The 27,804-nt window shown below is 40.5% G+C and overlaps 2 protein-coding genes across 6 annotated transcripts in view; both read left to right on the top strand.

The window, feature by feature from the left end:
* Positions 1-5,671, top strand: part of LOC101788077 (E3 SUMO-protein ligase RanBP2) — a 56,546-nt gene extending 50,875 nt beyond the window's left edge. For 2 of the 3 annotated variants that reach the window (XM_063229716.1, XM_063229714.1), the window contains 5 exons: positions 1,738-1,839; positions 2,661-2,806; positions 3,759-4,032; positions 4,154-4,488; positions 5,158-5,671. In XM_063229716.1, coding sequence (XP_063085786.1) covers positions 1,738-1,839; positions 2,661-2,806; positions 3,759-4,032; positions 4,154-4,488; positions 5,158-5,463 — 1,163 coding nt within the window. In that variant the 3' untranslated portion in view covers positions 5,464-5,671. The remainder of the gene's footprint in view (positions 1-1,737; positions 1,840-2,660; positions 2,807-3,758; positions 4,033-4,153; positions 4,489-5,157) is intronic. The other variant, XM_063229715.1, reaches the window with a different exon arrangement.
* A 1,687-nt stretch (positions 5,672-7,358) lies between these two features.
* Positions 7,359-27,804, top strand: part of Ccdc138 (coiled-coil domain containing 138) — a 58,190-nt gene continuing 37,744 nt past the window's right edge. For 2 of the 3 annotated variants that reach the window (XM_063229718.1, XM_063229717.1), the window contains exons 1-9: positions 7,359-8,254; positions 8,786-8,843; positions 10,364-10,484; positions 15,329-15,456; positions 17,528-17,706; positions 19,514-19,672; positions 22,945-23,064; positions 26,105-26,182; positions 26,287-26,394. In XM_063229718.1, coding sequence (XP_063085788.1) covers positions 8,015-8,254; positions 8,786-8,843; positions 10,364-10,484; positions 15,329-15,456; positions 17,528-17,706; positions 19,514-19,672; positions 22,945-23,064; positions 26,105-26,182; positions 26,287-26,394 — 1,191 coding nt within the window. In that variant the 5' untranslated portion in view covers positions 7,359-8,014. The remainder of the gene's footprint in view (positions 8,255-8,785; positions 8,844-10,363; positions 10,485-15,328; positions 15,457-17,527; positions 17,707-19,513; positions 19,673-22,944; positions 23,065-26,104; positions 26,183-26,286; positions 26,395-27,804) is intronic. The other variant, XM_063229719.1, reaches the window with a different exon arrangement.

Below are 27,804 nucleotides of genomic sequence, written 5' to 3'. Positions count from 1 at the left end.
TGATCATCACTTTAGTGTCACTGTGGATTGAATCCAGGGTATCACACATGCTAGGCGGACCCTCTACCATTGCGTGTCATCTCTAGCTGCTTTTTATTTTGTTTTTTAAGATAAGAAAGATACATTCTGTAGTTCGGACCAGCCTTGAACTCACTGTGGCTGGCCTCAAACTCGTACTCTTACTTCAGGCTCCCAAGTGCTGAGATTACAGGTGTGTGCTATCATGCCCAGCCAAACCCTGCTTTATTATTTGAGACAGGGTTTCACTAAATTGCCCAGGCTGGCCTCAGATGTGCTATCTTCTTGCCTTAACTTCCTAGGTGCTGGGGTTACAGAGTACTCCACTGTGCTAGGCTTGAAAACAGTGCGGGACCTAAGCTATGAGTGATGGTCAGGAAAATCACTCTGCCATCTGGCAGTGCCTGGGATTCCACCATTGTGGCTGTTTGGTTGTCAGGGAATTGAAAGCAGTGTAGCTCTGACCTACCTGGGTATAAAAGACGATGGTTTGCTTACTGGATAATTTTCTTTGTGACAATGTTTTTAGTAGAGCTTATCTTTTGGGCCTTTTGGCTCAAATCAAGTGTAGAACCTTATTATTTGAATTAAATTATGTTGCTACTCATAATTAGAATATTTTAGTTACATATGAAGTAGAAACACTATAATAGGGGTTTAAATGTCTCACAGGTTTAAAAGGCTGCTAGACTGAGTGTTTATGTAGAGTAAGTAATACTTAATAGTACTCTCTTCTGATTTTCCATTTCCTTTTTTTTTTTTAATATAGAAGAAGTATCTTTGTAAATTGTTCTACTTTATCCATTGCATTGTGTCTAGATTACTTTTTTTAGGTTCAAAACAAGTCACACGTAGTATATTTTATAGGTGCTTTAGTTTAATTTGCTAGAAGAGGCAGCAACTTCACACAAAAAGACCTATATTTTCAAATGAATGAACTGAGACATAGTGGTTTCAGATTATGCAGCTAAACTTGGGGCAAAATTCAGATAAGACTGACAAATTCCTAATGACCAAGAAAAATGACATTTGATTTTTATTAGTTTATTTATAATACAGGATGTTGAATGTTATATAGATGTTTCTTAAAATCCTGCTTTTGATTGCTTATTTTAAGATATAAAAGACAAAAAAAAAAGATTTAAAAGACTACACAGCAGAGAGGGTATAATTTTATACTTAGCTTAGTACAACTAATCTCACTGACTTCTGGGATGCATTTGGTATTATGGAATTCATCAGGAGGAGTAATTGTAGCATTAGTAATTTATCAGAGTGTAGATGCTAAACATTCTCACCTAGTAGTGTAGAAAGTCCACTATTTTTTCTGGGTCATGGATAAAGCTTGGATGTTCAATACATTTTTTAAAATTTTATTTTATTTTAAAACAAAGACTAAAAACCACAGTACAAAAGTTCAAACCAACATACTAAGAGAGTAACAATGGTTACTATATTGTGTATTGTTCAAATTAGTTGTTCAGAATACAAGATAAAGCATGAAAAAGTGATTGGACAATGAAAATACAATTCTTTTGATGAACTAAGAGATTAGTAGTGTGATTATATTGTGTGTGTGTGTGTGTGTGTGTGTGTGTGTGTGTGTGTGTTTTTTTTCCCTTTTCTTCTTTCCCCATCCCAGTTCTAATTTTCCTTTCTTCCCCTTGATGGTCAGTATATGTTAAATGAAACAGTAAATTGTTCTTTTTGCTTTCCCAGTAGAAAACAAAACCGTTTCCTTTGGATTTGGATGTAGTACAGGACTGTCATTTGCTGACTTGGCTTCCAGTAATTCTGGGGATTTTGCTTTTGGCTCCAAAGGTAAGAGCAAGAGGAGAGATTTTAAGGATTACGTTACAGAATCATTCATAACAAAAGAACCAGTCTTTTATTTCAGTGTTGTAACTAAATAAATCAGCCTTCCTTCCATTTGTTTACTGTTTAAATAATGAAGGTCTTTTATTAATAATATAACAGTAAGAATTTTCTCTTAGGTTAGTGTAATTAAGAGAAATGCGAAACTTTCAGTTTTAGAATATATCTAACTTCAGTAACATTGTTCTTGTAACTGTACATTTAGATTTTTTAAAAGATGATTTGGTTTTCAGCATCAGGGCTATAGTACTGTTAGTGCACTTTCTTATCTTACCAGTGATATTTCTGTTTTTAATCCATTTTGGTCCTATATGAGTATAAATGATCTGCAAAAACACCAACTGAGAATTGCTATATTGACTGTGTATTCCTTATGTAACTATTCCTCTGTACCTGCCCCTGTGTTTCCCTGCTTTGCACAATTACTTCTCTTTTCCAGTTAAGACTTCTCATCCACCTTCCCGCTTTAATACTTTGTTGTTAAGGTTTGACAGAAATTTGTGTGTTTGGCTTTTCATCAGAACAGTTTTTTTTTATTTTGCTTCAGATTAACTTATTTTGTTTGATGGTTAGAAATAGTATTTAAAACTATAAATCTTCTGTAGTTGGCTTTATTCCTTTATGCAGGAATTGAAGTTGTCACAATATTATTTTGAACATTTTTAATGTATATTGTATCACATTGTTGATTAGATTCATTGATAAAAGCTGCATAAACAATTAGTAAAACTAGATTCCATTGTTTAAATATCCTAATTATTTAACAGATAAGAATTTCCAGTGGGCGAATACTGGAGCAGCTGTGTTCGGAACACAGTCAGGCCGTAAAGTTGGTGAAGATGAAGACGGCAGTGATGAAGAAGTAGTTCATAGTGAAGATATCCATTTCGAACCAATAGTGTCATTGCCGGAGGTAAATGTCAGGAGACGAAAGTTCACTCATAGCATATTTTTCAGTTGAAGTTTAAAATTTAGCCTTACTTGTTATGTAGGAGTATTGTTCATTTCAAAATTTCTTGTTACAAGTCCAGCCTGTGTGTGTATTGCAGAAGGGCTGAAGTTGAGGTCTGTACGCATGACGAATAGGGACTGTCACACTGAGCTACACCTCAGCCCTGTTGTAAAAGTTTGGTACTCTCCTGTACCAAAGGGAAGAAATAAATAATTTTTATTTTATTCTGTTATTTGTTGGGAAGAAATAATTTTTCATATGTTAAAATACCATGTTTATTTTCATAATTTTGAGGACCAGTATAAGTTTTCATACTTGGCGAAAGGCTGTTCAATAAAAAGCTTTACTTTTTTTAGGATAAAAATGTTTTTTCACAAAAATTATTTTTTCATTCTGTCACTATTTAATCTACCTTTTCAAGAACCAGCATTTTTTGAAACTTCGGACTTAGAAAGGAAGTCATTTAATTTGTTTCTTCTTCTTTTTTTTTTTTTTTTTTTTGGTAGCAGGGATTGAACTCATGACTGCATGCCTGCAAGGCAGGTGCTTATGCTGCTGAGCTAAATCCCCAGCCCCCAGAAGGTATTTACTTTCTAAGAGGAGAGTAGACGCTACATACTGGCAAACCATGTAAAGATAAATTAGGTCTTCACTACCTCCACCAAATCAGGTGTATTCCCACTCTTAGGATCCTGCCCTTTTTCATACAGAAAAATCTGATTGGCTGGGGCTATAGTTCAGCGGCATAATACCTGCCTGGCAAGCACAAGATCCTGAGTTAGATTCCTGGTACCAAAAAAAAAAAAAAAAAGTAAAAAATCTGTTAATGTCATTACAAAGAAAATATGTTAGAGAATTTAGATATGGAGGAATTTATTACAAGTATCAGTTATCAGTAATCATCTGTTTATAGGTAGAAGTAAAATCTGGAGAAGAAGATGAAGAAATTTTATTTAAAGAGCGAGCCAAACTTTATCGATGGGATCGAGAAGTCAGTCAGTGGAAAGAGCGTGGTGTTGGAGATATTAAGATTCTGTGGCACACAATGAAGAATTATTACCGGATCCTGATGAGAAGAGACCAGGTCTTCAAAGTGTGTGCAAACCATGTTATTACTAAGACAATGGAGTTAAAACCCTTAAATGTTTCGAATAACGCTCTAGTTTGGACTGCCTCGGATTATGCAGGTGAGTGGCTACCTGTTGGTGCTGTTGCTTTCCATTCATATGACTTTTCTAAAGGCATTGACAAATGTAACACAATTTATCAGTTATTTTAATATTAAGGCCATTTTTTTTCTTTCAATAGATGGTGAAGCAAAAGTAGAACAGCTTGCAGTGAGGTTTAAAACAAAAGAAATGGCTGAATGTTTTAAGAAAAAGTTTGAAGAATGTCAGCAGAATTTATTGAAACTTCAGAAAGGACAAGTGTCACTGGCAGCAGAATTGTCAAAGGAGACCAATCCTGTCGTGTTCTTTGATGTTTGTGCGGATGGGGAACCTCTAGGCAGGGTAACCATGGAATTATTTTCAAACATCGTTCCTCAGACTGCTGAGAACTTCAGAGCTCTGTGCACTGGAGAGAAAGGCTTTGGTTTCAAAAACTCCATTTTTCACAGAGTAATTCCAGATTTTGTTTGTCAAGTAAGTATTAATGATCACAGTAGAAGTTCTCAAAGAGTATGCTATACTGACCCGGGAAATTGGAGCATTTCTTCTTGACTCTACCCCACAGTTGTCAGGACTTCTTTAGCCTTCCTGCTCAATGGTTGGCACCACCACTTAACTTCCTACTCTTGTCCTAAACTTTTATACCAAAAGGGTCTGTACTCTAATATGTGATAGGACCTGTCAGAAACTGAAGGTAGAGAAAGACCATTTTTTTTATGTTTTATATTTTTTTATTTATTTTTTGAGACAAGGTTTTGCTGTGTAGTTCAGGCAGGCCTTGAATTCACTATGTAACTCAGGCAGGCCTTGAACTCACAGTGATCCTCCTGTCTCAGCCTCCCAAGGACTGAATACAGGCACATGCTACCATCACTGCCCTTTTTCACAAGTATCTTTTTTTTTGTCTTTTTCTTTTTTATCGGTACCAGGGATCGAACTCACGACTGCCTGCTTGTAAGGCAGGCACTTATGCCGCTGAGCTAACCCCAGCCCCAAAAGTATCTTTCAAATTGCATTTTGTCCTCCAGATGGCATTTTTCAGGAAGCTAGGTATTTAGGATCTATCCTAACATGATGATTTCAGTGTGTATTTTAATGTATTATTCAGGACTGCTATTAATTGAAAAAAAAATTTTTTTTCAGGGAGGAGATATCACCAAACATGATGGAACAGGAGGAAAATCCATTTATGGAGATAAATTTGAAGATGAAAACTTTAATGTGAAGCATACTGGCCCTGGCTTATTGTCTATGGCCAATCGAGGCCGAGATACAAATAATTCTCAGTTTTTTATAACACTGAAAAAGGCAGAACATTTGGACTTTAAACATGTAGTATTTGGGTTTGTTAAGGATGGTATGGATACTGTGAAAAAGATTGAATCATTTGGTTCTCCCAAAGGTTCTGTTAGTCGAAGAATTAGTATTACAGAATGTGGACAGCTATAGAATCATTGTTTTTCATAGTAAATTTCATCTGAATAAGCAGTCAAATTGAAGCTTACCTGTTACAGACAATATGGTAATTGTGTTCAGCTTTGGAAAATGGAAGTTTCCAATGTATAAATGTAAAATTGCAGCTTATAGCTGTTGTCACTTTTTAATGTGTTACAATTGACCTTGCATGGTGTGAAATAAAAGCTTAAACACTGATGTATTTCAGGTATACTTGTGTCTATGTACTCCTGACATATCTATTTTAAAATGGAATAATCTTGTTAAAAGCAATAGACCTTCACAAACTATTGAAGGAATATGATATATGCAATTTAATTTTTAATTCCTTTTAAAGTGTCTGAACTTCCTGCATGGATACACTAACAATTTGAATATAGGGACCACAACTCAGATTATTTAATTTTAGATCTGAAATGCGTATATTGGTGATCTTAACTATTGATATGCTTGTTACATGCACAGGCTCGCTTATGAGTGGCGAGAGCCACAGAAGGTAGAGTTAACCAAAGTGCTCTTCTGTATAATCTTTACACCTCCTGTATAATTCAGATTGTGCAGTACCTTTTTGCTTAAAATATGTAGCTTCTAGTACCCTTGGAAGATAGCTTTTAAAACTGGTTGACTTTTCCTTAGTTTTGTGGATTTTTTCCCCCTCTAACTTTTTTTGTTATCTGTCTCTACTACCTCAGAAACTTCAGCTTGGTCCTGATGATAGAATTTAAATTTTCCTTGCAGTTATTGTGATAAAGTATGGATATTTTTAAAAAGATCTATACCATGTTCTTTGGTTAAAGATTTGCTTTATATTAGATTGTTGCAGTACTTTTTTCTGGTGAATTTTGTAGCAGAAATAAAGTGACAATTGATAACTGCCATGACATTTAAAAGTTTGTTACTTATGCATCTAGTTGTCTGTTCATTCTAGTAAGAACAGTTAGAAGTCAGCAAAATTAAACTGCCAGGTGATCTGCACAGGTTGATACACACTGAAAACATTTGGAAGTAGTAAACTGATAAAAGTTAGGCAGACTGATAAAGGTGATTTTTTTACTCTGTGAAATTTCAGAGTCTAGCTGATGTGTGCACTTGTATATTCTACTCATGAATATTAACTCCTTGTTACCTTCTGTGTTCTTCCCAGTGCAAATACCTTTTGTCCAGTGAGGAGAGTCGGTAAAGTTTACTCCCTCAAGTGGTGATTTGGAAATAGGACATACAGTGTTACTGAGTACAGCACCAGTTCAGTGCCCAGTGTGATGAGGCAGGGCCATTGCTGCAAAAAAACCTACCTTGTTACATGCATTACTTGAATTTCAGAGAACTGTGGATTACATATGCACATTTAATATTTAGAACTGAGTTCTTTGAAAACTTGCGTAATTGATGTAAAAAGTATATTGTGAATTTTCACCTGAGACTACTGATGTCATTATCATGAATTTAATAAGTAAATGCATATGCTTTTCAAGAGACTTTGTAGATTTCATGCTATCCTAGTAAAGCTTTAGTTATGAACTCAAAAGCTTTAAAAACTCTACCAAGAATTTGACAAAATTAAATGTAAACTGACTTTCCAGTATTAATATCCCAAAGATGTTCAGAAGGGGCTCCAGGCATATATAAAAACGCCTCGTGTCACATGTCAAGAAAGAACCGTAACTTCTGTATGCTACTATAAACCCATGTTGATACGTGCTTTCTTTGAAACTGGCTGGATTTCATATTGTCTTATTAAAATCTCCTTAAACTCTATGCATTCTTAAGTAATACTTTATGGATAAAAGTAGTTTAATTATTTTTTGGTACTGGGGATTGAACTCAGGACCTTGTACTTACCGGGCAGGTCCTTATGCCTTTGAGCAGTATTCCCGGCCCCATGGTTTTCAGTTTTAGATAGTAATTTCCTGAGTTGATCTGCAATTCCAGCGTTAAAAATAACCCAGACGGACAGGCGTGGTGGCCCATGCCTATATTCCCAGCACTGTTGGGTGGCAGGAGGATCCCTGTGAGGCTGGGCTACATAGCCAGACCTTGTTTATAAAAAGAAAAAAATCCATATGCACTGGACAATCACAGTTTACAGCCATTGCTTTCACTCACTGCTGCTTACTGTCCGTTTTTAGGTTTTTTTAAAAGGAAGTTTGTGCTCAGGTGGGGAAGACAGGATGTTTCCCTGCCTGGTCTTTGGGGCTGGGCTGTGGTCTCAGTAGGACATCCCACCTGTGGTGAAGACACGTGTTTCAGCAAGTGCAGATATATTCTGAGCCTGCTCCGTCAGCTTCTATCGGAAATGTATTACCAGTGATCACAGTCATCCGTCGTATACTCAAAATACTCCCAGCACCAGGAGCATTGAGCATGATCAGGTGGTAGGTGACTCCTGTTGCTTTCCCTTGGAGCTTAAGGTTCTCACCGCACCTGTGCCTTGCGACCCCGCCAGCAAGTCCAAAGTACCGCCACCGGGGGTGGGATTTGATGGGTCACTAAGCCCTGTAGTCTTGAGAGCCCCGCCCACGTCGTTTTCCCTCTGGAAGGCGGGGCCATGTTTCACCGCGTGTGGAGAGTCTCGCTTCACCTCGCCCCGCCCAGCATACGGGGAAGGGGGGGGGAGGGCTTTGCGTCACGACGTTGCCCTTCCCCGCGCCGGTTTGAAAGCGGTTCCCGGGGAGACGACCAAACCACGGTGAAAATGGAGCCGCGTGTTGTTAAGCCGCCTGGGCAAGATTTGCTAGTGGAGCGTCTGAAGAGCCGCTACGGGCTTGGGAGCAGCGGCGCCGGAGAGGTGAGGCCGGCGAGCCAGCCGATCTGTGACCCCCTTTTGAGGAGCGTGGCAGTGTCTTCGCGCCTCTGTCAGACTAGTCGCTGCGCTGTCGTTCGGTTTCCTCATGGTTTTGAGGGCTCGGGTTTGGGCACGCTCGGCGCCCGTCGTGGGTCCTGCAGTGGCCCCGCGTGAATGCATCTCGCGGGGACGCCGGGCCTGTGACTCTGCATCCTGGAGTCTCGCTTCCCCGCATGCCAGATGCGGAGCAGGTGCGCTGCCCATCCTGCCCGCCTTTGTCCTCTCCGCCCTGAGCTTTCGAAAGCCGGAGGCCAGGGGCCAGGACGCCTGGGAACTTGCCCTGCTGCCGTGGTGGGAACGGCCCGGAGCGAGTGTATGCTGGCCCAAGCTCAGGAACAGCGGCTGCTTAGGGTGACCGCTAGGGTTCTCCACGGTAACCTGTGCAGGTTCACCTTGGTAATGACCACGATTTGTTAAGGATATTTTGAGACAGTAAACTCATTCTCACTGTATAAATTGCATTTTTTTTTTTAGTATGACTTTTCAGATTTTGATCAGGCTCAGTATAAGAGAAGATCTCTGACCTACCCAGGTAAGCCAGTAGAATATTTTATATAATTTGAGTGTGTAAACGGATTGAAGAGTTTTGTAGATGTTGTTTGGACTTAAAAGTTGTGCTAGATATCTTGTGATACTAGGGCTCTTCCAATCTGGGAGTGGACTAATGATAACTATGATGTCTAGGATAAATAACATGTCTTTAAGAATTAACTGAATGAGATTTTAAAAATTTTTTGGTATTTTCATTTACAATATGTCTGCCTTTGAATCCGAAAAAAACTAAACTGATTATATTCGATAAAGAAAACTCATTGCTATTTTTTAGGCGTGAACTTTTCTGATTTACTGAGATAGTAACTACAATGGAGAAGGAATATATCAAACATTTGGAAAAGGTTATTATACTATGGTTTTGGGTGGGCTGAAATCAAGTAATGTGCAACTGTGGTACATAACTGTAGTGAAGTATGTGTTAACCATTAGTCTGCTGGTTTATTATTACTAATGATCATTAAACTATGGGAGATTTGCAACAGAAACAGTTTTGTTATTTATTCACTCATTCATTCATTTTGGTGATACTCGGAACTGAACCCAGGGCCTTCTCACAAATTGCATCCCGTTTGAGACAGAATTTCACTAAGTTGTCCATGCTGGGCTTGAACTTACTATCCTCCTGCCTCAGCCTTCCAGAAGTAATTATTTTTAAAGTTTACCAGGTTGTTGATTAGATTATTTCATTGTTTTCTGTGTATTTCATTTTGAGTTTTTGTGAAATATAAATCATTTATTGATACTTGCTTTGGTGGATTGTACTACTATGATTGCATCAAAAGATCTATTTTATTTCTAATCAAAATGAGTTGATTGGAAAAATATTCTGAAACATTCCTCAAGCACAAAAAAGAATTCCAGATATTGTTGAATTAGAAAAATATTATATTAAAAATTATATGTTAGTTTGAAGTTTGTCCTGAAATTTAGTTTAAAAAAACCAACAAGCCAAAACTATTAAATGGAGCCCTTAAATTTCTGAGGGGGTGACTGTCAGAGGAAGAGTCATATTAACAGAATATCTGTGTTTTTTGTGAAGGAAGTTTCCCTTTTATTTGCCCCATTCGGACATACTGTCTGTGTATTAAACAGACATCTGAGGACCAGTGAGGTATGTATTAGGAGGAAAGACTGGATTGTGACATTTAGATTGGATTGTGAATTTCCAAGTAGTATGTCTACTGTGCTATTTGTATTACTTGGAACATATTCACTTTGGTTCTCTAAGTTTTAAGTTCCTACTCTGTTGGGACAAGGTTAAAGGCATCAGTGCTGCTTACTGTCCTTGACAGGTGGTTGCTAGGACCATTCAAGGAAGTGAAGAAGCATTTTATAGTCATTGAAGTGCTATATAAATGGGAGATTTGATACTGTTTTCTGTAAGCTTACTTTAGGGAGATCTGAGGGTAGAAACATTTCAGCAATTTTGCAGTCACCTGCATGAGGCTAAAGTAAGATATCTGTGTCTTACATCAGTGTGTCACCTTTTTCCTTCAGATGATGTGGATATCTATTGCTCTGGAGATAAAGTCAGTCCATCAGTGAGATACTACTCTAAGGAAAGGAAGCATTGTGTGATGCCTTTATGCAGTTCATTCAAACATTTGGATGTGCATCGGTAAAGTATCCTGAGTTCTCTTTGTTACGCTTCCCTCAGTGTCTAAAGAGACTGAGAAAGGGAAAAGGGCAGATGTTTGCATGTTTGCTTTTTCTTGAGAGAAAATAGAAGTGCGGTGGAGCCTGCCAAATAATGGAGACCATGTATTAAATTTTTATAGTTATTTATCAAGGACTTGAAGTGAAGGCCCTACTCGCTTTTATTAAAAAGAAAAAAGAACTGCATACAGGCTTTTTGGGCAGTGGCATTAAGCCTGGTATCTCTTGTATGTCTGAGTGCTTAAGGCCTACATGTTGTATAGTTGGGGAAATGGACCCTGCAAAATGTGTGTGATACAGTGCTGACCACATGGGCTGTGTGTATTATAGATAAAAAGTGTATAAACAAGCTAGGATGTAATCCAATTATAAATTGAATGTTGTATTAAAAAAAAAACCCAGCTGTTTATGGATATGACAAACAGACAAAGCTACACACAACTTTACAAATAGACAAACAGAAACACAAGCAGACTGACAACATCAGAGTGCACTCAAATATATTTTTAACTGAATTAAGCTATATCATTTTTACAATTTTAGAAATTATTTTTTTTCTCACCACTATACTAATGAGGAATTTTAGAAATTTATAACTATGAATAAACTGTTCAGATTTTGTTATATGTCAGCTAGCTGAGATCACTTAAGGCTTTTATCTAGAGTTAATATGTATTTTTATATTTTATTTTTTCTTATTACCACCAATAACTTTCTGTCACATCCCTTTATTACACATTGCTCTTGTTCACTTATCTGTATACACTTTATTACCTTACTTAGACGTCAGGTCCTATTTTTGGTTACCATCTCCTGCATGTTCTGGGTCAGTTCCTTTAATCAGCCCCAGGTCAGACCCAGACCCATTCTTGTCTATCCATTGTGGCACGGTCTCTGGGCATCACTGTTAGCAGCTTTTGGACTGGTAGGATCAATTTCTTCACCGGATCTGTGTACACAATACAACTGGACAGCACACTGCGGCACCCAGATAGACCATTCAGCATTTTCTGGAAAAATAGTCATACCCTGTACCCCAGGTGAGTAGGGGGCTAGGTCCCTTCCATTGTCCTGTATGAAAATCTTTCAATCTTGCAAGCAGACAGTCGTGAGTTCAATCCCTGGTACCGATAAAAAGGAAAAAGACAAAAAAAAAACAAAACTCCAGGGAAGTTTGCTATTGAGGTTTGCCAAAAGGGTGAGACTTGCCATAACCACTGTTATTGAACCTAATATATATCAGATCACTCAAAACCCTTGCATCCATGTTATGATTTATGCCTGAATGTCCCCTAAACCCTCATGCAGTCATAGAGGCGGCTGAATCTTGAGCTTGTGATTTGTTTATTGTCTAGTGCGGGGATTGGCGGTGTGAATGCTGTTCCCACCCCAGGGCAGGTAGCTTGCATACAGTAAAAGGGAGGAAAAACAACTTGCTCCTTCTGCTCTTGTTGCTTTTGGTATCTGCTGCAGCCATCATTTATGGTTGCCCCTATGCCACTCCACCTTTTCTTGGAGCCAGCTGAGTATGGACTGAAACCTCCACAAACTGTAAGCTAAATAAACCTTTCCTTCCTTCATTTTGGGCATCAGGTATTTTGTCTCAGCAATGAGAGAAAAGTAACCAAGACAGTCCCCTTTACCTGTTTGTAAATTTTTCCAATTTACAATAAGGAAAGAATGACCACTTGAGCAATATGAGAGTTTCACGTGACCTAAACAGTGTTCTGAATGGATTGAAGCATCACCTTGATTTCCCTAGTATAGACATCATCGATGACATTAGACAACACCTGGAGACCTTTTAAAATGAGACTGCTTCAGTCTAGCAGGAGACCCACTGTTTCAAGAGGCAAAGATCCAAAGGTTCCTGTAGGAATAATGTGGAGCCCCATTTCAGGAGTTAATTATTCTGGAGTAGGAGCTAAGGTCCCAGCCTTTGCTGTCTTTTATCATTCATCAGAGGTCAGGGGCCTGCTTGACACTGGAAGGTAAGGTTGGGGAGGAATTAGGGAAAGCATTCCCACTGTTTGGCAGGGCTGAGGGGAGCTCTGCTGGAAGTTTCCCAAAATAGGTCGACCATCCACATTAGTTTTAAATTTGCACTGGTTTATCCAATGATACTCTCATGTACACCTTATTCAAACACTAGGTTTTGTTAGAGGAATGGGTGCAGCAGAGCAGGTTTGGGCAAAATGCTCTCTGCCTCCATATCTGAAACAAGGAACCTTGTTTCCTCCCCCTCTTCCAGGCTGTGGATGAATAATCCGAGCAATAACTGCTGAGAAGGCAAACCTCCTACCCCTGTCCCCGCCCCCAATCGAGGGGCCAATGTCAGCACATGTTGAATCATGTCAGCCAGTGTGGTCCGTTTCCTCTGGGCCTTATCAACCTCTTGACACCATTTATTTGTATTTTTAAATTCTGACTTTGGAACCATCAGCTTATTAGCCTCTGTATAGCTGTACAACTAACCTACAGCAAGTGTGTTGCAAAATGCTAGAAAGGTCCATTAAGACCCTGAGGAATGGAGGTCAGATCAAAGGATGTCTCACCCTTTGAGGGAAGTTCCCTCCAAGCCTTGTGGCAGTTATTTTATTCTGCTCATAGACTTGCAATTCAAAAGTCAGTGATTTGTGGCAGCAATAGCACCCTCACCTATCAACATATCCTTTGCTATAGCTTCTTTTAATGATAATTGTAAGAAAGAGAGAAAACATCCCAACTCCTTGAGAAAATAAATTTTCATTGTGGTGCAACAAAAATTATCTGAGCCAAAAAGGCAAAAATCTCTGCTTGTGGCTGAACTAAATTTATCAGGTACTATAAAATAAAATTCACTATGAGCTGTTCCTTTGGTGAGGAAGACTCTCCTGTCCTCCACCACTCCTTCCCCATCTGACTGAATAAAATCAGACTCCGTTCTTGTAGGAGGGCAACTGTTCTGCCATCTCCCTTCCTTTAGGACCTGGCTTTAAAGTAGTGCTCTGATCCATTTCTTTGTGGTCATGTGACCAGAAAAACACTTTCCAAAACAAATCCACAAAAGTAAAGTAAATACAGGAATCAGAAATACAGCAATCAGTACCATGTACATTGGTTGGTTCGTAAGCATGTGTTTTCCCATGTTTTAAAACGTGTTTTAAAACATGCAGTGTCTCCCCATGAGCGATCACCTCACAGAAAATCTGTAGAGCAGCCCTGCTCAAAGGACTGTAATTCAAGCTGCACAGGTAATTTAAAATTTTCCAGTAGCACATAAAAACATAACAGAGAGGAGCTGGGGATTTAGCTCAGCGGCATAAGCGCCTGCCTTGCAAGCAGGCAGTCGTGAGTTTGATCCCCGGTACCGATAAAAAAGGAAAAAGACCAAAAAAAAAAAAAAAAAAAAAAAAACGTGTAAAATTCAATACACCTTCTTTTCTCTCTGGTCTTAGTGGACCCATTTTTTCTCTCTGGCAGGTTCTTTTCTCCCTCTTCCTAAATTTTACATTTGATGAATTTACTATCAATGTACTTCTCTAGTCTTAGTGAGCCTGCTTCTCTCTTTCTGGCACTAGGGGACCCGTTTTTTTCTCTCTGTTCCCTCATTTTATACCTGATGAACTCAGCATCACTTCTGTCCGTCATTGAGAAGTATCTATTGTCTGCTACTTACCCCAGTCCATGTTTGGGCGCCATATATCACAGTTGTGAGAGCTCTCTGAGTTCCTGGGTTCTGTGTATGTGTGTGTGTGTGTGTGTGTGTGTGTGTGTGTGTGTAGACCAATGAGAGGATGAAGAAAATAGAGAGACAGGTAACTGGGGTCAGGCAGAGCCCATGATGCCACTTTGCTTAACTAGCTTGCTTCTTCTGCCCTGTGGTTCTTGGGCTGGAATACCTATTTACCTCCAGCATCCAATGCCCTTACGGCATTTCTCAGGTGCTCAGTGTTCTTGGTGTGCTGCTGTTTGTGCATTTGTGCTTTCAGCTCTGCATTTGGGAAAGATCAGTAGCTCAGCGGCTCCCAATAGTCAGCGTGGCACAAGAGCACCAGGCCTCGTGTACTAGAGGGGCTGGTCTGCATGGAGGAGCTGCAGACTTAGCAGGTTGAGAGAACATAAATATCTGTGTATATCTTTTGCAACATTATCTGTTGAAATAGTAACATTTTAGACTATAGGGTTAAATACATTGTTAAAGTTATGCCTGTGGGTTTTTTTTTTTTTTTTTTTTTTTTTTGTCTTTTTCTTTTTTATCAGTACCGGGGATCGAACTCATGACCATACACTTGCAAGGCAGATGCTTATGCCACTAAGCTAAATCCCCAGCTCCTCTCTGTTATGTTTTTATGTGCTACTGGAAAATTTTAAATTACCTGTGCAGCTTGAATTACAGTCCTTTGAGCAGGGCTGCTCTACAGATTTTCTGTGAGGTGATCGCTCATGGGGAGACACTGCATGTTGGTTGTCATTGTGCCCTCTTTCCCTGCTTTTGTCGCCTTCCCATTGACTTCCTTGGGCTCAGTTCCCTCATAAATTCTTCAGCTGGAAGTGTGGACAACAGTTCCTGTTACGTCTGTCTCACTGAATTGCTGGGCATCCAAAGAACGTGGCAGCTGCTGTTCAGATGTATAGTTTCACTGCATACTTTTCTGTAATGTGCGAAAAATGTTCTGGTAACAACTAACAAGTTTGATGTCTTTTAAAAGTGTTTACAGGTAAAGTTCTCCTAATTTGTTATGCTATTATTTGAAAAGCAGTTTCATGTTTTTCAAATGCTATAGTAAACCTCTACATTTTTGTGATAGAATTTTTTTTTTAAAGCCTAGATGGTGAACTGGAATCTTTTCATGGTTTGAAGAAACAGGAAATAGAGGAAGAGTTCATTGAAAATGATCATAGAGTTGATAACTCAAAAATGACCAAGCAGTCCTTCAAAGAAACAGAAAAAGGTAAAGAAAGCATTCATTGAAGTAGTACTTTTGTCCAGTAGAGCTTATGAAGCTGACTCATGATAATCACTGTGGTCCCCAGCACCTGTGTACATCTGTGTTCTGGTGCTTTTCCCTGTGCCTCTGGGAATGGCACCAGCCTGGCATAGACCAACATTCACTCTGGCCACGTCCCTGTGCCAGACACTGTGTGCTGGCGGCCTAGAGGTTAAATTAAATTGAATGGGAAGAGAAAAGTAAACGAGTATCTTTCAACTGTGTGCCTGTATTCTCAAAACTTAGCAGCATACATTCACAATCAGCCGAATACTTTAGAATGCCTTCACTTATTTCTCATGGTGGTGTTGGATGGAAAGTGAGGCTGTGATGGTAGTTGAATAACTGTAGCATTTTGGGACCCCAGACTGTGCATAGGATGCATTGCTCAGCGCTGAGCTACAGCGCCTATGTTTCTGGCTGCATCCAGGTGGCATCACCCTACCCCTTCTCACGGATTTCAGCATCTGAGGCTGATGAAAATCCAGTCAGCCTGAATCTGTACTTTCCATTACATGCTAAATTTTCACACACAAAGCAGAATAAACTATATAAAAAGTTGAGTATATTTGAAAGTTGACCTAAAAAGTACAGATGTGTAGGCCAGGGGCTGGTTAGATAGGGACCCAAGCACTGGGTTTGTCTTCTTCCACTTTTGGGTGTTTGCTAAACAAAAGTGAAACTTTTTTTTAATAGCTAAGCATGGTAGCTCATGCCTATAATCTTAGCACTCGGGAGGCTGAGGCAGGAAGATTGCTACTCATTTGAGACTGAGGCTAATCTGAACTACAAAGTGAGACTGTCTCAAAAAACAAATAAATAAAAACCCTATGTTTTTATTTACCGCTGCTTTAGGTTCTACGATGTAGAATATAGTATCTACCCACCTCTGTTCTGAAATGCCTTAGAGGCCAGTGCCAATCAGAACCATTGTAAGAATTTGAACACTTACCTGGGAGTGGTGGCTTACCCCTGTAATCCCAGCACTCAGGAGGCTGAGGTGGAAGGATTGTTTCGAGTTCGAGAGCAGCCTGGGCTACAAAGTGAGCTCAAGGCCAGCCTGAACTGCATAACGAGACCCCGTCTCAAAAAAGACAAAAAAAAAAAAAAAAAGCAATTTGAACACTTATTCTGAGCAGATTGAACCTGAGGGCACAGAGTCATGAGCCAAGGGGAACCCATTCTGCTGTGTGCCACTGTGGGCCCCCCATGGTGCCACTAGTACAGCTGAGCAGTGCTTTTGTCTCTAGCTATGTGCCCAGAGCACCTCTGGGCCTATGTGGTGAGCCTTGGCTACATGGTAGCTGCTATGGTCAGGAAAGGGGTCACCTGTTTGTAAAACAGGACAGAGTAGGGATGTTTGCCAACCTGTCCTGGAATCAGCATGGCTAGATTCAACAGACATGTTAGCATTTAAAACAGGCTGTGCCAGCATTTGGAGGCTGAGGTTAGAGGATTGTTATGAGTTCCAGACCAGAAGGAACTACAAAGTCAGATCCTATTTCCCTCTGTTTTTTTTGGTGGTACCAGGGATTGAACTCGTGATCTCAGGCTTGTCAGGCAGGCGCTTAGGCCACTGAGCTAAATTCCCAGCCCCAGACCCTATTTCAAAATACCAAAAAACAAAAAAAAAACTAGGTCATAGAAAGTATATAATTACAGACATACAAGAAAGGTAAAACAATTGAGGACTTTTCAAATGTGAACAGTAAAAACCAGAAAGAAAAGCAGTGACTAGCGCTGCAGCTGGTGGTGGTTAGTTTAAGGCTTCTGAGGCAACTGTCCATTTCTGGGTCTGAGCAGTTAGCACACAGTGGTTTTATGCACTTTAAAATAATTAAGCTTGAAATTATTTTAAATCTGCAGAAAAGACTTCGTTGAATTTCTGGGTACTCTCAGTGTTCTAAATACTACCCTTTTACAAGTTTTGCTGCAGTGATCTCTCTTAAGACTTTCTAGCAAGACCATAATTCACGGTACAGCAGCTCTTCCAGAAGATTGCTGTGTGTGAGAATGTTTAAAAATTCCATTACAGTCACACTGCCAACAAACATGGCCTCAGGATCTTGTGCTCAGTGGGATGGCGACACTAGAGACTCCCTTCTGCAACACGCCGGCTGTCCAGACTCAAGAGTGCCACACAAGCAGGGTTTACTTCCTCCTCAGATAAATCAAATATATGACGAGTTATTTCAGATACACCTGAAGCTGCAGGTAAGAATTGTGTTCAGAATATAGTGAGAATCGAGAAGGATTCACATTCCAAACACTACTAAGTGCAGCAAAATTTGGTTTTGCTGCTGTTTCATTTTAATTATTTAGATAATCGAGGCAAGGAACAAACTCAGGTCCTGGTGTTGGCTGAAGGGATCATGGAAGCAAGGGGGTTTTCATTTGAGGGCATGCATGCAGGCTTAGGCCGTCTTGTGTTTATGCTCGTTCTCCCCACCATTTGGCGGTAAGCAAACATGCTGATGAAGGGCGCTGTTTGAAGTAGGTGCTCTGGGTTCACTGTTCGAAATACTTACAGGGAAGAGATCCGTTGTTGATGCTCACCAGCATCCACCTCTACACACTGACTTCTGATCCTTTGGGCTTTGTTTCTAAGGATGCAGTTTACATATTTATCAAGTGTCCACCACAGGTAGAGAAGGAGCAAGGAGCAAGTGTAACACAGTTTCTGTCTAGAAAGTGCACCTGAGACAGCCAGCTTAGAAAAACAGAGGGTTGGGCAGGCACAGCCTTGTGTGTCATTAGTCAGAGCTGCTTGGAAGGCAGAGGTTAGGAGGATCACTGAGTCCATGAGCTCAGGACCAGTCTGGGCAACATAGGGAGACCCTAATCTCTCACCCACATCTCCCCCAACCAAAGAAAAGTAAAAGCAAAATTGATTTGGGCTCACAGTTTTGGAGGTTTGAGTCCCTGTCCTTCACCTGTTGTTTGTGTCTGGGGTGGCAGCAGGAAGCTGCTGTGCCCAAACCTTCAGCGCAGGGCACGGTGGCCATGCAGTATCTGGCCTGGAGCACTGCACAGCAGGTGAGTCTGGAGCTTGGAGGGGTTTCCGCTCGTAGGGCAGAGTCTGGAGGCTGAGGCAGGCATGGGGCTGGGGCTCTGAATGGGTACTGTCGGCCCGGTTGATGGCAGAATGGAAGTTTATTTGAGAGCAGTTGGATAAATTTTGATGATTTTGTTGAGATCAAAAACTAGAGGAAGAGAGGATTCATTTTTTACTTTTATACTTACAACTCATTAGTTTTTAGTGTAAAATCAAATTATTTGTAATATAGCCACAGAGTTGTGCTGCTGGTTTTCACAGAGGCATCACAGCCTATTTTTGAGTACATCCTCACCCATAGAGGTGCTCTTCCCCATAACAGTCTCCTTGTTTTCCATGACTCCCCTCCACCCCAGAGTGGGCTGGTCTGTCGAGGGGCTGCATGTGAATGCTTTGTTATGTGGCCTTTGATGCTGGCTGTTTTCTCTTAGAATGGTATTTTCAAGGTTCCTTTGTGCCAGGGCACACGTCAGTGTGTGCTTAGTAATGAACGCTGTCCACATTGTCCACACAGTGTGTGGCTGTCCACATTCTTGGGGAATCTGGGAGAAAGAGTAGACTGAAAATGTTGAAAATGAGCTCAGTAGAGGATTGAGGGCGTGAGCCTCAGTGTCCTGCGTACAATGTGCTGTCAGGGGCAGAGAAAGTGGTCTGAGCCTTAGTCTGGGTGGCAGAAGGAAAGACAGCAGGGCTGAGGGGATGGAGGACATGGGCAGGTGCTGGACCTGCAGGTGGAGTGGAGCTCAGTCTGCATGGTCCTGATGCATAGGGACCCAGCTCTGGGTCTCCCGAGGCCAGCCAGTGCCATATCTTCACGCAGACGCTGTTTGCTGCACTGTCTAACCCTGTAACGTGGCTTTCTTTGGGTTCTAGAAGTGTGTTTCTGAAAACCACCTGGTGGCTTTTGGGTAAAATGCAGGACAGCACTCAAGTCCTTAACACACTTACACCTGCCTTTTGGTGCAGTGTGAGAGCACGGCGCAGCAGAACTTCGCTGAAGAGCTCCAGAGGCGAGAACGCTTTTTAGCTGAGAGAGAACAACTGCTTTTCAGACACGAAGATGCCTTGAATAAAATTAAAGGTGTTGAGGAAGAGGTTCTCACAAGATTTCAGATTATGAAGGAGGTAACTAGCCTTTGATTTTAGTGTTGTAATTTTCTTTTTTCCCTAAAATTCCCTAATTCTTATCATTTTGCCACAGTTACTCATTTCTCCAACCCATCGTCCTCACCGTGCACAGCCCTGCAAACCCCTACTGGGCCAAAGCGACTGAGACCATGGTGGCAGGTGTGTCCTCGGGGCAGGGTGTCCTCATGCTGCCCTTGTCTGCCCAGAGCTGCACTTGAGACACTGCCTCATCCTCTGCCAGGCATGGCCTCCAGGGTATCTTTGCCACTTTTTGTTTTGCTTTCTGAGCAGGGAACTAGATAAAATGCATGCATGTTTGGTGGGCAGATCTTTTGATTTCTTTAAACTTAGAGTGCTCAGCATCGCTGTTTTTATTTGAAGAGTCTGGCCCTGCAGTTTTAGGAAGCAAGTCGCACACTAGGCTGGCCTGATCGGTTTCTGACGATGTTCAGTTGAAATACTTTCGGGAGGATATTATGTAGGTGCTATTTATAGACCTCTGTGCTTCATATCAGAAGATAGTTATAGTACTTGAAACTTAAGCAAGATGGAAGGCATTCTGTTGGCTGTGTATTTTTGTACATTTTGAACCTGCACACAGCTTTTAGTCACCACCGTTCTTGGGCAAGAGTGTCCCTAACTCCTCTGTAGTTATCCTCCGCCTTCAGCAACCCTGGTCTGTCTGTCCCTGTGACCTGCCTTTGCCAGGATGTCAAGCAGGCAGATCATTGATGACCTATTGTGTGTACTCCGGTTTGTTTGATTAAAGGGCAGTGTGCTTCTTGAATTTAGAAATCTAACTATTTGGGTTTTTTTTTTTGGTCTTTCTCGTTTTTATCGGTACCAGGGATCGAACTCACGACTGCCTGCTTGCAAGGCAGGCGCTTATGCCTCTGAGCTAAATCCCCAGGCCCAAATCTAACTATTTGGCTAGGCATGGTGGCACATGCCCGTAATCCCAGCACCTGGGAGGCTGAGGCAGGAGGATCTTGGTGAGTTCAGGAACAGCTTGGGTTACAAAGTGAACTCCAGGCCAGCCTGAACTGCATAGTGAGACCCTGTCTCAAAAAGATCAAAAAATAAATTTAACTATTTGTCAGACTTGGGCAATTTTCAGCTAACATTTCTTTAAGTATTTTTTCCTCTCTAATTGCTTTCTCCTCTCCTGGATCTCCAGTAACTTTTGCTATTGAAAGATTTCTGAGGTTCTGTTCCTGTTTTCTCATCTTTCTCTTCTGATTAGATAATTTCCATTGATCTCTCTTTAGGTTCACTGTTTCTTTTCATGTCCATGTGGATATTGAACCTGTTTAGTAGACTTATTGTCTTCGAAAAATTTCTGAAATCTTAAATTATGTTCTTTAAAAGTTTTTGTTTTGTTTTTCTCCCAAGAATTTGTGTCTTCATATTTGTTTTCACACTGAATTTACTTCATGGAATGGAGGAAGAAGCCAAGCATCTGGCCTTCTCTGATTGGTGTCTATCAGTTCTTTTTTCTTGAGTTTTTGTTGTATTTCATTTGTCCAGCAGTTTTAAGATTATATTTGAAACCTTTTGTTTGTTTGTTTGTCTTTTTGAGACAGGGTCTCCCACTGCAGTTCAGCTGGTTTTGAACTCACTTTGTAGCCCAGGCTGGCCTTAAACTCTTGGCAATCCTCCTGCGTCAGCCTCCTGAGTGCTGGGATTACAGGTGTGTGCCACCATAGCCAGCTATATTTGAAACCTTTGGGTATCATTTGTATCTGGAGATGTTAACTGTTGGAAGCCATTTCTTCAGCCATCTGCGTGGAGGCCCTCATCCCTGCCTCTCTGTGGCAGCAGGGTCCTCCAGATGAGCTGCAGAGCCTTCAAGATTGTCTTGTGCACAACCTCTCAAGGTCAACCTGAGACCTGGACTCTGCCTAGCTTTTCCTGCTCCATGCGGCTAGGGCAGAGGGGCTCTTTCTGGGTGCCTTCCCGCAGGTCCCTGCCCTTGAGAACTGGGGCTCTCCTCTGGGTCTCCTGTAGGGAAGACTGGTTGTATCTGCCAGCGTCTCTGGAAGATTTCAAACTGCTTTGCTGACACGTCTCCATCCTGGAGTGGAACAGTGCAAGAAAAGGAAAAAAGAGAAACTCGGACAAGGTTGCCCATAAGGATAGCTCTGTTTGTTACTCCTTTCTGCTCTTCCAGACACCAAGGGAGCACTTTTTGGGCTTTGTCCAGGGTAGGGTTTTTAGAGGAGAGTGGGTTTATCCTGCCTTGCTGGAGGTGGAACTCATATTGTAAGTTTTGCTATCTTTAGATCTGGAACAATTAGACAATAGGATTATTAAACTACATCTAGAAATACCTGCATTTGTAACCATATCCCTGGTTTTTACAGTACCATTTAATATAGTAATAAAACCATATAAAGCCATCATTTTCAGATTGGAGTTTTTCATAGGCTAAGGAAGCAATTCTTAGATTGTCAGATCTCTCATACTAATCTTGTTCTTGACTTGTAAGTATTCATATGGCAAATCTGACATGCTGTCCCATTTAAAAGTAACTAGAAGACAAATTGGTTTGAATCATTTCTGAAACCTGTTGAGAGTCAAATTGTTTGGAGCTCAGAGAAATTTTTGTTTTGTAGTTAGTATTGTTTGAGATGTAAAGCTGGCCTCAGACTTGTAGCTGCATTATGAGAATAAATTAATTAGTTCTGTCTGTGGACTATTTCTGAATGTTCAAGGATGATGTGAAACTTCCATTTCAACTGTAAAGCTGTGAATAGTATATTAGCTTCTTGAAGTGGAGCAGAAATGTTCTGTTGTTATTATTTGAAGTAAAGTAGAAAATACTTCAGTGACTATGTTTAGGTGGATTTTTCTGAGCAGAAATGAAAAGTAGACTTAATTTGTATGATAATGTGCCTGAGCTTTTTTCCCAGATGTCATTGATGTTTTCTTGTTACTTTGATTAATTACATAATTTTGTAAATTATTTGCCACATTAGTCATCTGTGCTTAAATATACTGATTAGAGTTTTTGTGGTTGAGGCTGTTCTACTTTTTAAGTAACTTACGTTTGATAATATTAGTAATGGAATCTTTATCTAATTTTTATTTTATTTTTTTGAAACAGGGTCTCACTATGTAGTTCAGGCTGGCCTTGAGCTCACTTTGTAACCCAGGCTGATCTTGAACTCGAAGCAATCCTTCTGCTTCAGCCTCCTAAGTGCTGACATTACAGGTGTGCACCACCATCTAATTTTTAAACCTGTAGATTTTTTTTTTTTTCCTCCTAGCAACACAGTGCAGAAGTTGAACACTTAACTGAAGTTCTTAAGGAAAGAAATAAAGAAAGCAAGAGACTGAGGTCGTCTTTTGATGCACTGAAAGAATTGAATGATAACTTAAAAAAACAGGTAAATCCTACTTCATATTGGACTATAAGACCTTCTAAGAATTATATTTTATATTTAACATTAAAACTCATTTTAGAACATCTCAGCTAAAGAAAATTAATTGAATTTGTTAGCATTACTGTAAAATACTTGCAAATATAAACATGCTTAAAGGTCTAGCTGCTTCTTCTGTATTAGCAAACAAGAGTAAGTGAATATTTTTTGAGGCAAGCGGTCCTATTATGTTTCCTAGACTACTTTGGAACTCTGTCCTCCAGCCTTGGTCTCCCTAATAGCTGGAACTATAGGCACTGCATCACATTCAGAACTTAAAAAAAAAAACCTCTAACATTACAGATAACAAATCTGTAGCATTATAAATAACAAAGAAACAAAAGAAAGACCTTAGAACTAAGAAACTTTTAGCACTCATTTCTGTCTTTAATACATGAAACCCTAACTGCTGCTAACACTGCCTGTTTAACATTCATCTGTTTTCTGTGTGTCAACTCTGCTGGACACTACCAGCCTTAAGGTTTTACGTTGCGTATAGTTTCAATGAGAGTTGCATCACATTGGCTATAATAATTCACTTATATAAATGATATCATTTAAGTCAACACCTATCACTAAAGTTATAGAAAAGAAAATTTTGTTGTTTTGAGACTGAGTCTTGCTATATGCTCCAGGCTGGCCTTGAACTCACCATCCTCCTGCCCAGGATTCCAGAGTGATGGGATGACAGACGTTTTGGTTGCATCTTTTTTCCTTGGCTCTGTGGGAAAAAAATGAAGCAATGTGATGGGTGAAAAGGAGGAGAGTGATTGTGATGACTGTATTTTATTATAAACAGAAGATGCTTCTGGTCAGAAATTGTAAACACAGTCGCTCTTTAGAAACACTGACAAGACTGACAGATTTTAATTCAGTTAGGTTTAGATTCTCAGACCTTGCCCCCTGGGCTTCCTTGGCCAGCTCTGCTCCCATTGTTCTGCTTTAATTCCTGAGTGACACTTTGTTGCAACCTGACAGAGTGGCCTGGGGAGTACTGTGATCTGGCCTGGGCTCTCTGAGTCTGTTTCTGACCCATGAGGGGCCTTCAGGGGAGGTTGTCCCTTAGGAAGCCTGCTTCTCCCCTGAAGGGATGACTGTTGCCGTATCTGTGGTGGATAAACTAATGATCAGCTTGGGGCACCTAGATGGACTGAGTCAGCCTGCTGCTGGGTGTGGAGGGCCCACGTGAAGATTGCTGCCAGTTGCATAAAAAGAGAACTGGAGGGAAAGAAGGAGCCATTAAAGTGTTGAGTGAAGCTTGTCATGCTGGCTTTCCTGATACAAACTCAGCTGTTTTCATTATTGAGGGAGCTCCAGTCCTTGCTGTCACTGAAGATGGCTGTCCTTCTTTTTCAGGGGAGCTCTGGTCCTTACCTTAGGTGTTGATTCTTGGCTCCAGTGCAGATCCCTCAACCTGTTGGCACCGATCCTTCTTCCCGTTAGTACAGACTTTCTGGCTTCCCCACTGACCTTTGGCCCTTCCCAGTACAGATCCTTGGGACCGACTTGCACGAGACATTGTTGTGGACTCTAGCTCTTCAGCTAGACTCATGCAGGACCTTGTCATGGGATCCAGGCCCTCAGCTGTATTCTTTGGTTCTCTAGTGTATGAACAGATGTCCTGCACTCTTTTGCATTTGACTCTTTGAGGGAATATTATAAAATAATCCTATAAATTATATGTCTTGTATTAAATTGTTTCCCTTGTAAACTGTGACTACTGCAATCATCATCTCTGCCAAACTGCCTATGAGAAGGGCTCCTTTACCAGCTGGGCTGAGTATCCTGTGGTCTCCCATCTCAGTGTCTTGAGTTCTTGTGAGATTGAGTGGTGTCTGCATGGACATGTAGATTATTTATGACTGGATCCATTGTAACTGGATTTAGATGCTTGTGTACCTAAACTGAGTTGGGGGAAACTTCTTGGTGCTGAATAGCTCTGCTAGCTGAATGCTTTTTGTGAATGGATCCTTGGTTTAGAATAGTTAGTGACCAGCAGCAATCTTTCTCTGGAAGGACCAGAGCGCTGCCTTTGTAGCACGCAGCAGCTGTGAGCATTGTGTGGGGCTGTGCTGCAGCCTGGCTTGCCAGCTTCTGTTACGATGAGTGTGCATACTTTGAAATGGCTCAGTGAAAGATGTGTTTCTGTGACTGCCTTGCACAGTAGTTTATGATAGCACTGGATGTAAGTATACCTTGGTAACAGTAATTGTAACTTAAAAGCATTGCGTGTTAAGACTTGCCATGCTGAGGAGACCAGGATTAATGGTCAAAGTACAGCAGAGGGATGGCATTCTAGGGAATGCTCAGGAGCAGAGCTGTCTTCAGGAGCAGGCAGATAAGAGGCAGACTGACCCTCTAAGGATGTGAAGCCAGGCCTCAGTTGTATTTAGTTTCTGTCTGACCCAAGTGCAAGCAATCCTAACACTGTGAGAGATTGAGGCAGAAGGATCACAAGTTCAAGCCTCACCTTGGGCAGTTTAGTGACTTACAAAGACTCAGTCCCAAAATAAAAAAATGAAAGGAATAGGATTTATGTAGCTCAGCAGGAAGGCTCCAGGTTCAATCCCCACTACCGCCAAAATCAAGGGAGGGAGGATAAAGGAAACCTAAGGCAATTGAAGGGCATGTTTCATGTTCATGGGTGGGAAGACTCAATATTGTGAGGATTTCAGTGCTTTCTATTGTTTATATACATCTCACGGTCTGAACAACAGTTCATTGCTCTGCAGATGTGATCTGTATATGATATTCTTCAATAAAAATTATATTGCAGTCTTTTCCCACTAAAGTTCACACTTTTAAGATGTCTTACGTATTTTTCATAGAATAAAATAAACTTTCTTAGCCACTAGTAATGTATTAGTGGGACAGTTTCAGTCCTGAATGCTGCCTCTGTTTTGTCACATGCATGGTTAAGCAGAGCAGATGAGGGCAGGAGATGAGAAGCCCTCAATATGGTGAATTTAAATTTTACATTGAAATTGCTAACTTTTCCCTTCTTTAGTTAAATGAAGTATGTGAAGAAAACAGGAAGATGGAAATTCAGGCTAAGCGAGTTCAGGCCCGTTTAGATAACTTACAGGTGTGTTGCCTGTTCTTCTGTAAGTGCATTTTAGCGTGATTGCCTTTGAATTTGCTTACTTTCCCTATGATTGTTCTTTAATTTGTGGATATGTTCCATTGCAGAGGAAGTATGAATTTATGACAATTCAGAGACTGAAAGGAAATTCCCATGCTGCTCATGAAGTAAAAAGCTTAAAGCAAGAAAAAGTACCATCTTCAAAAAATTTTAAGGTATATGTCTATAGATCTTTCCAGTGGACAGCCAGAAGGTTTTTTCTTGTTCTTTCATTTAGTAAACATTCCTTTTGGTATGAAAGGTATCACCATAATAATTACTTTACAGAGAAATAGCTCTGGAGTATTTCAGACCTTCCAGAACATTCCTGCCATATTTCAGGCATGGTGACATGGACAGGTCCCCCACAGCGTAGCAGTTGGTTATTGGATGTGGTTGAGATTCTGCAACTGTTTGATGTTTTGCTATCAAGACTACAGTCTGTCCCTGAATTAGCCCTGGATATTTTTGAGTCAGTGTTTGATCAGTGTTGAGAAACTCAGGTAACATTCAGCCAGGGTTCTCCTCATCCCAGCAGGCTCCCCTGTCCATGGCGAGTGGCTGTTGGTCTGTTCCCTGCAGAGGCTTCACATGTTCTGTAGTTTTAGTCAGTGGAGTTGTAGAGCATGTGCTCATTTGTCCAAGGTTCCTTTTGTCAGCGTAATAGTGGTTTTGTCAGTAGTTTGTTCCCTCTGTATTACTCGCTGTCCCATTGTATGAATGTTTCATAGTTCCTCAGTCAGTTCTTCTGGTCACAGTGCCTGTACGATTCTTGTTTTTGTTTCCTGTGAATACAGCTGTTATAAATACACAGGATTTGGGGCACATGTTATCATTCTTCTTGTATATTCCAGGACAGGAATTTCTTGGTGATCAGGTAAACATGTGTTTGTAAGAAAATGTCATTTTAGGGACTGGGGATTTAGCTCAGCGGCATAAGTGCCTGCCTTGCAAGCAGGCAGTCGTGAGTTCAATTTCCGGTACCGATAAAAAGGAAAAAGACCAAAAAGAAAGGAAAGAACACATCATTTTATATCCAAACTGTATGATACATCTAACCATGAAAGTTCTGGTTGCAGGTGTTTTGTGTTTTAGTCTTTTGATATTGATTCTTAATGGATACGTGGTAGTAACTTATTGTAGTCACTGATCACTTCGGATAAACTCTCTAGTCCTTTTTTTTCCCTTGTGGTAGTAGGGAGTGAACCCAGGACGTACACACAGTATGCAAGTGTTACACCACTGAACAGCACTCAGGCCTTTATTTTTTGAGACAGGGTCTCCCTAGTTGGCAAGGCTTGCCTTGCACTTGTGATCCTCCTACTTCACTGTCACAAATACCTGGGATTGCAGGCATTTGCTACCAGAGAGTTCTGTATATAAAACAAATGGAAATATACTCAAGTACACAAGGTAATTGAAGTTTCATCTAAAGCATTTTCTCTCTTTGTTTCTATCTGAAGCAAATAGAAGTTTCAAATTATTCTTGTCAGGATAATATGATAACTACTGTTACTCTGTTTTAAGTCACCTGATTTTTTTTATTCTTCTTAGTTGCATTTTTATTAATTTGCTTTTATATTTCT

The sequence above is a fragment of the Cavia porcellus genome, unplaced genomic scaffold (assembly GCF_034190915.1).
Source record: "Cavia porcellus strain 051 isolate PalLab524CR breed Dunkin Hartley unplaced genomic scaffold, mCavPor4.1 scaffold_18, whole genome shotgun sequence".
Classification (NCBI taxonomy): Eukaryota; Metazoa; Chordata; class Mammalia; order Rodentia; family Caviidae; genus Cavia; species Cavia porcellus.
Note: the sequence above shows the minus strand (reverse complement) of the source record. Positions and strands in the feature narration are given on the sequence as shown.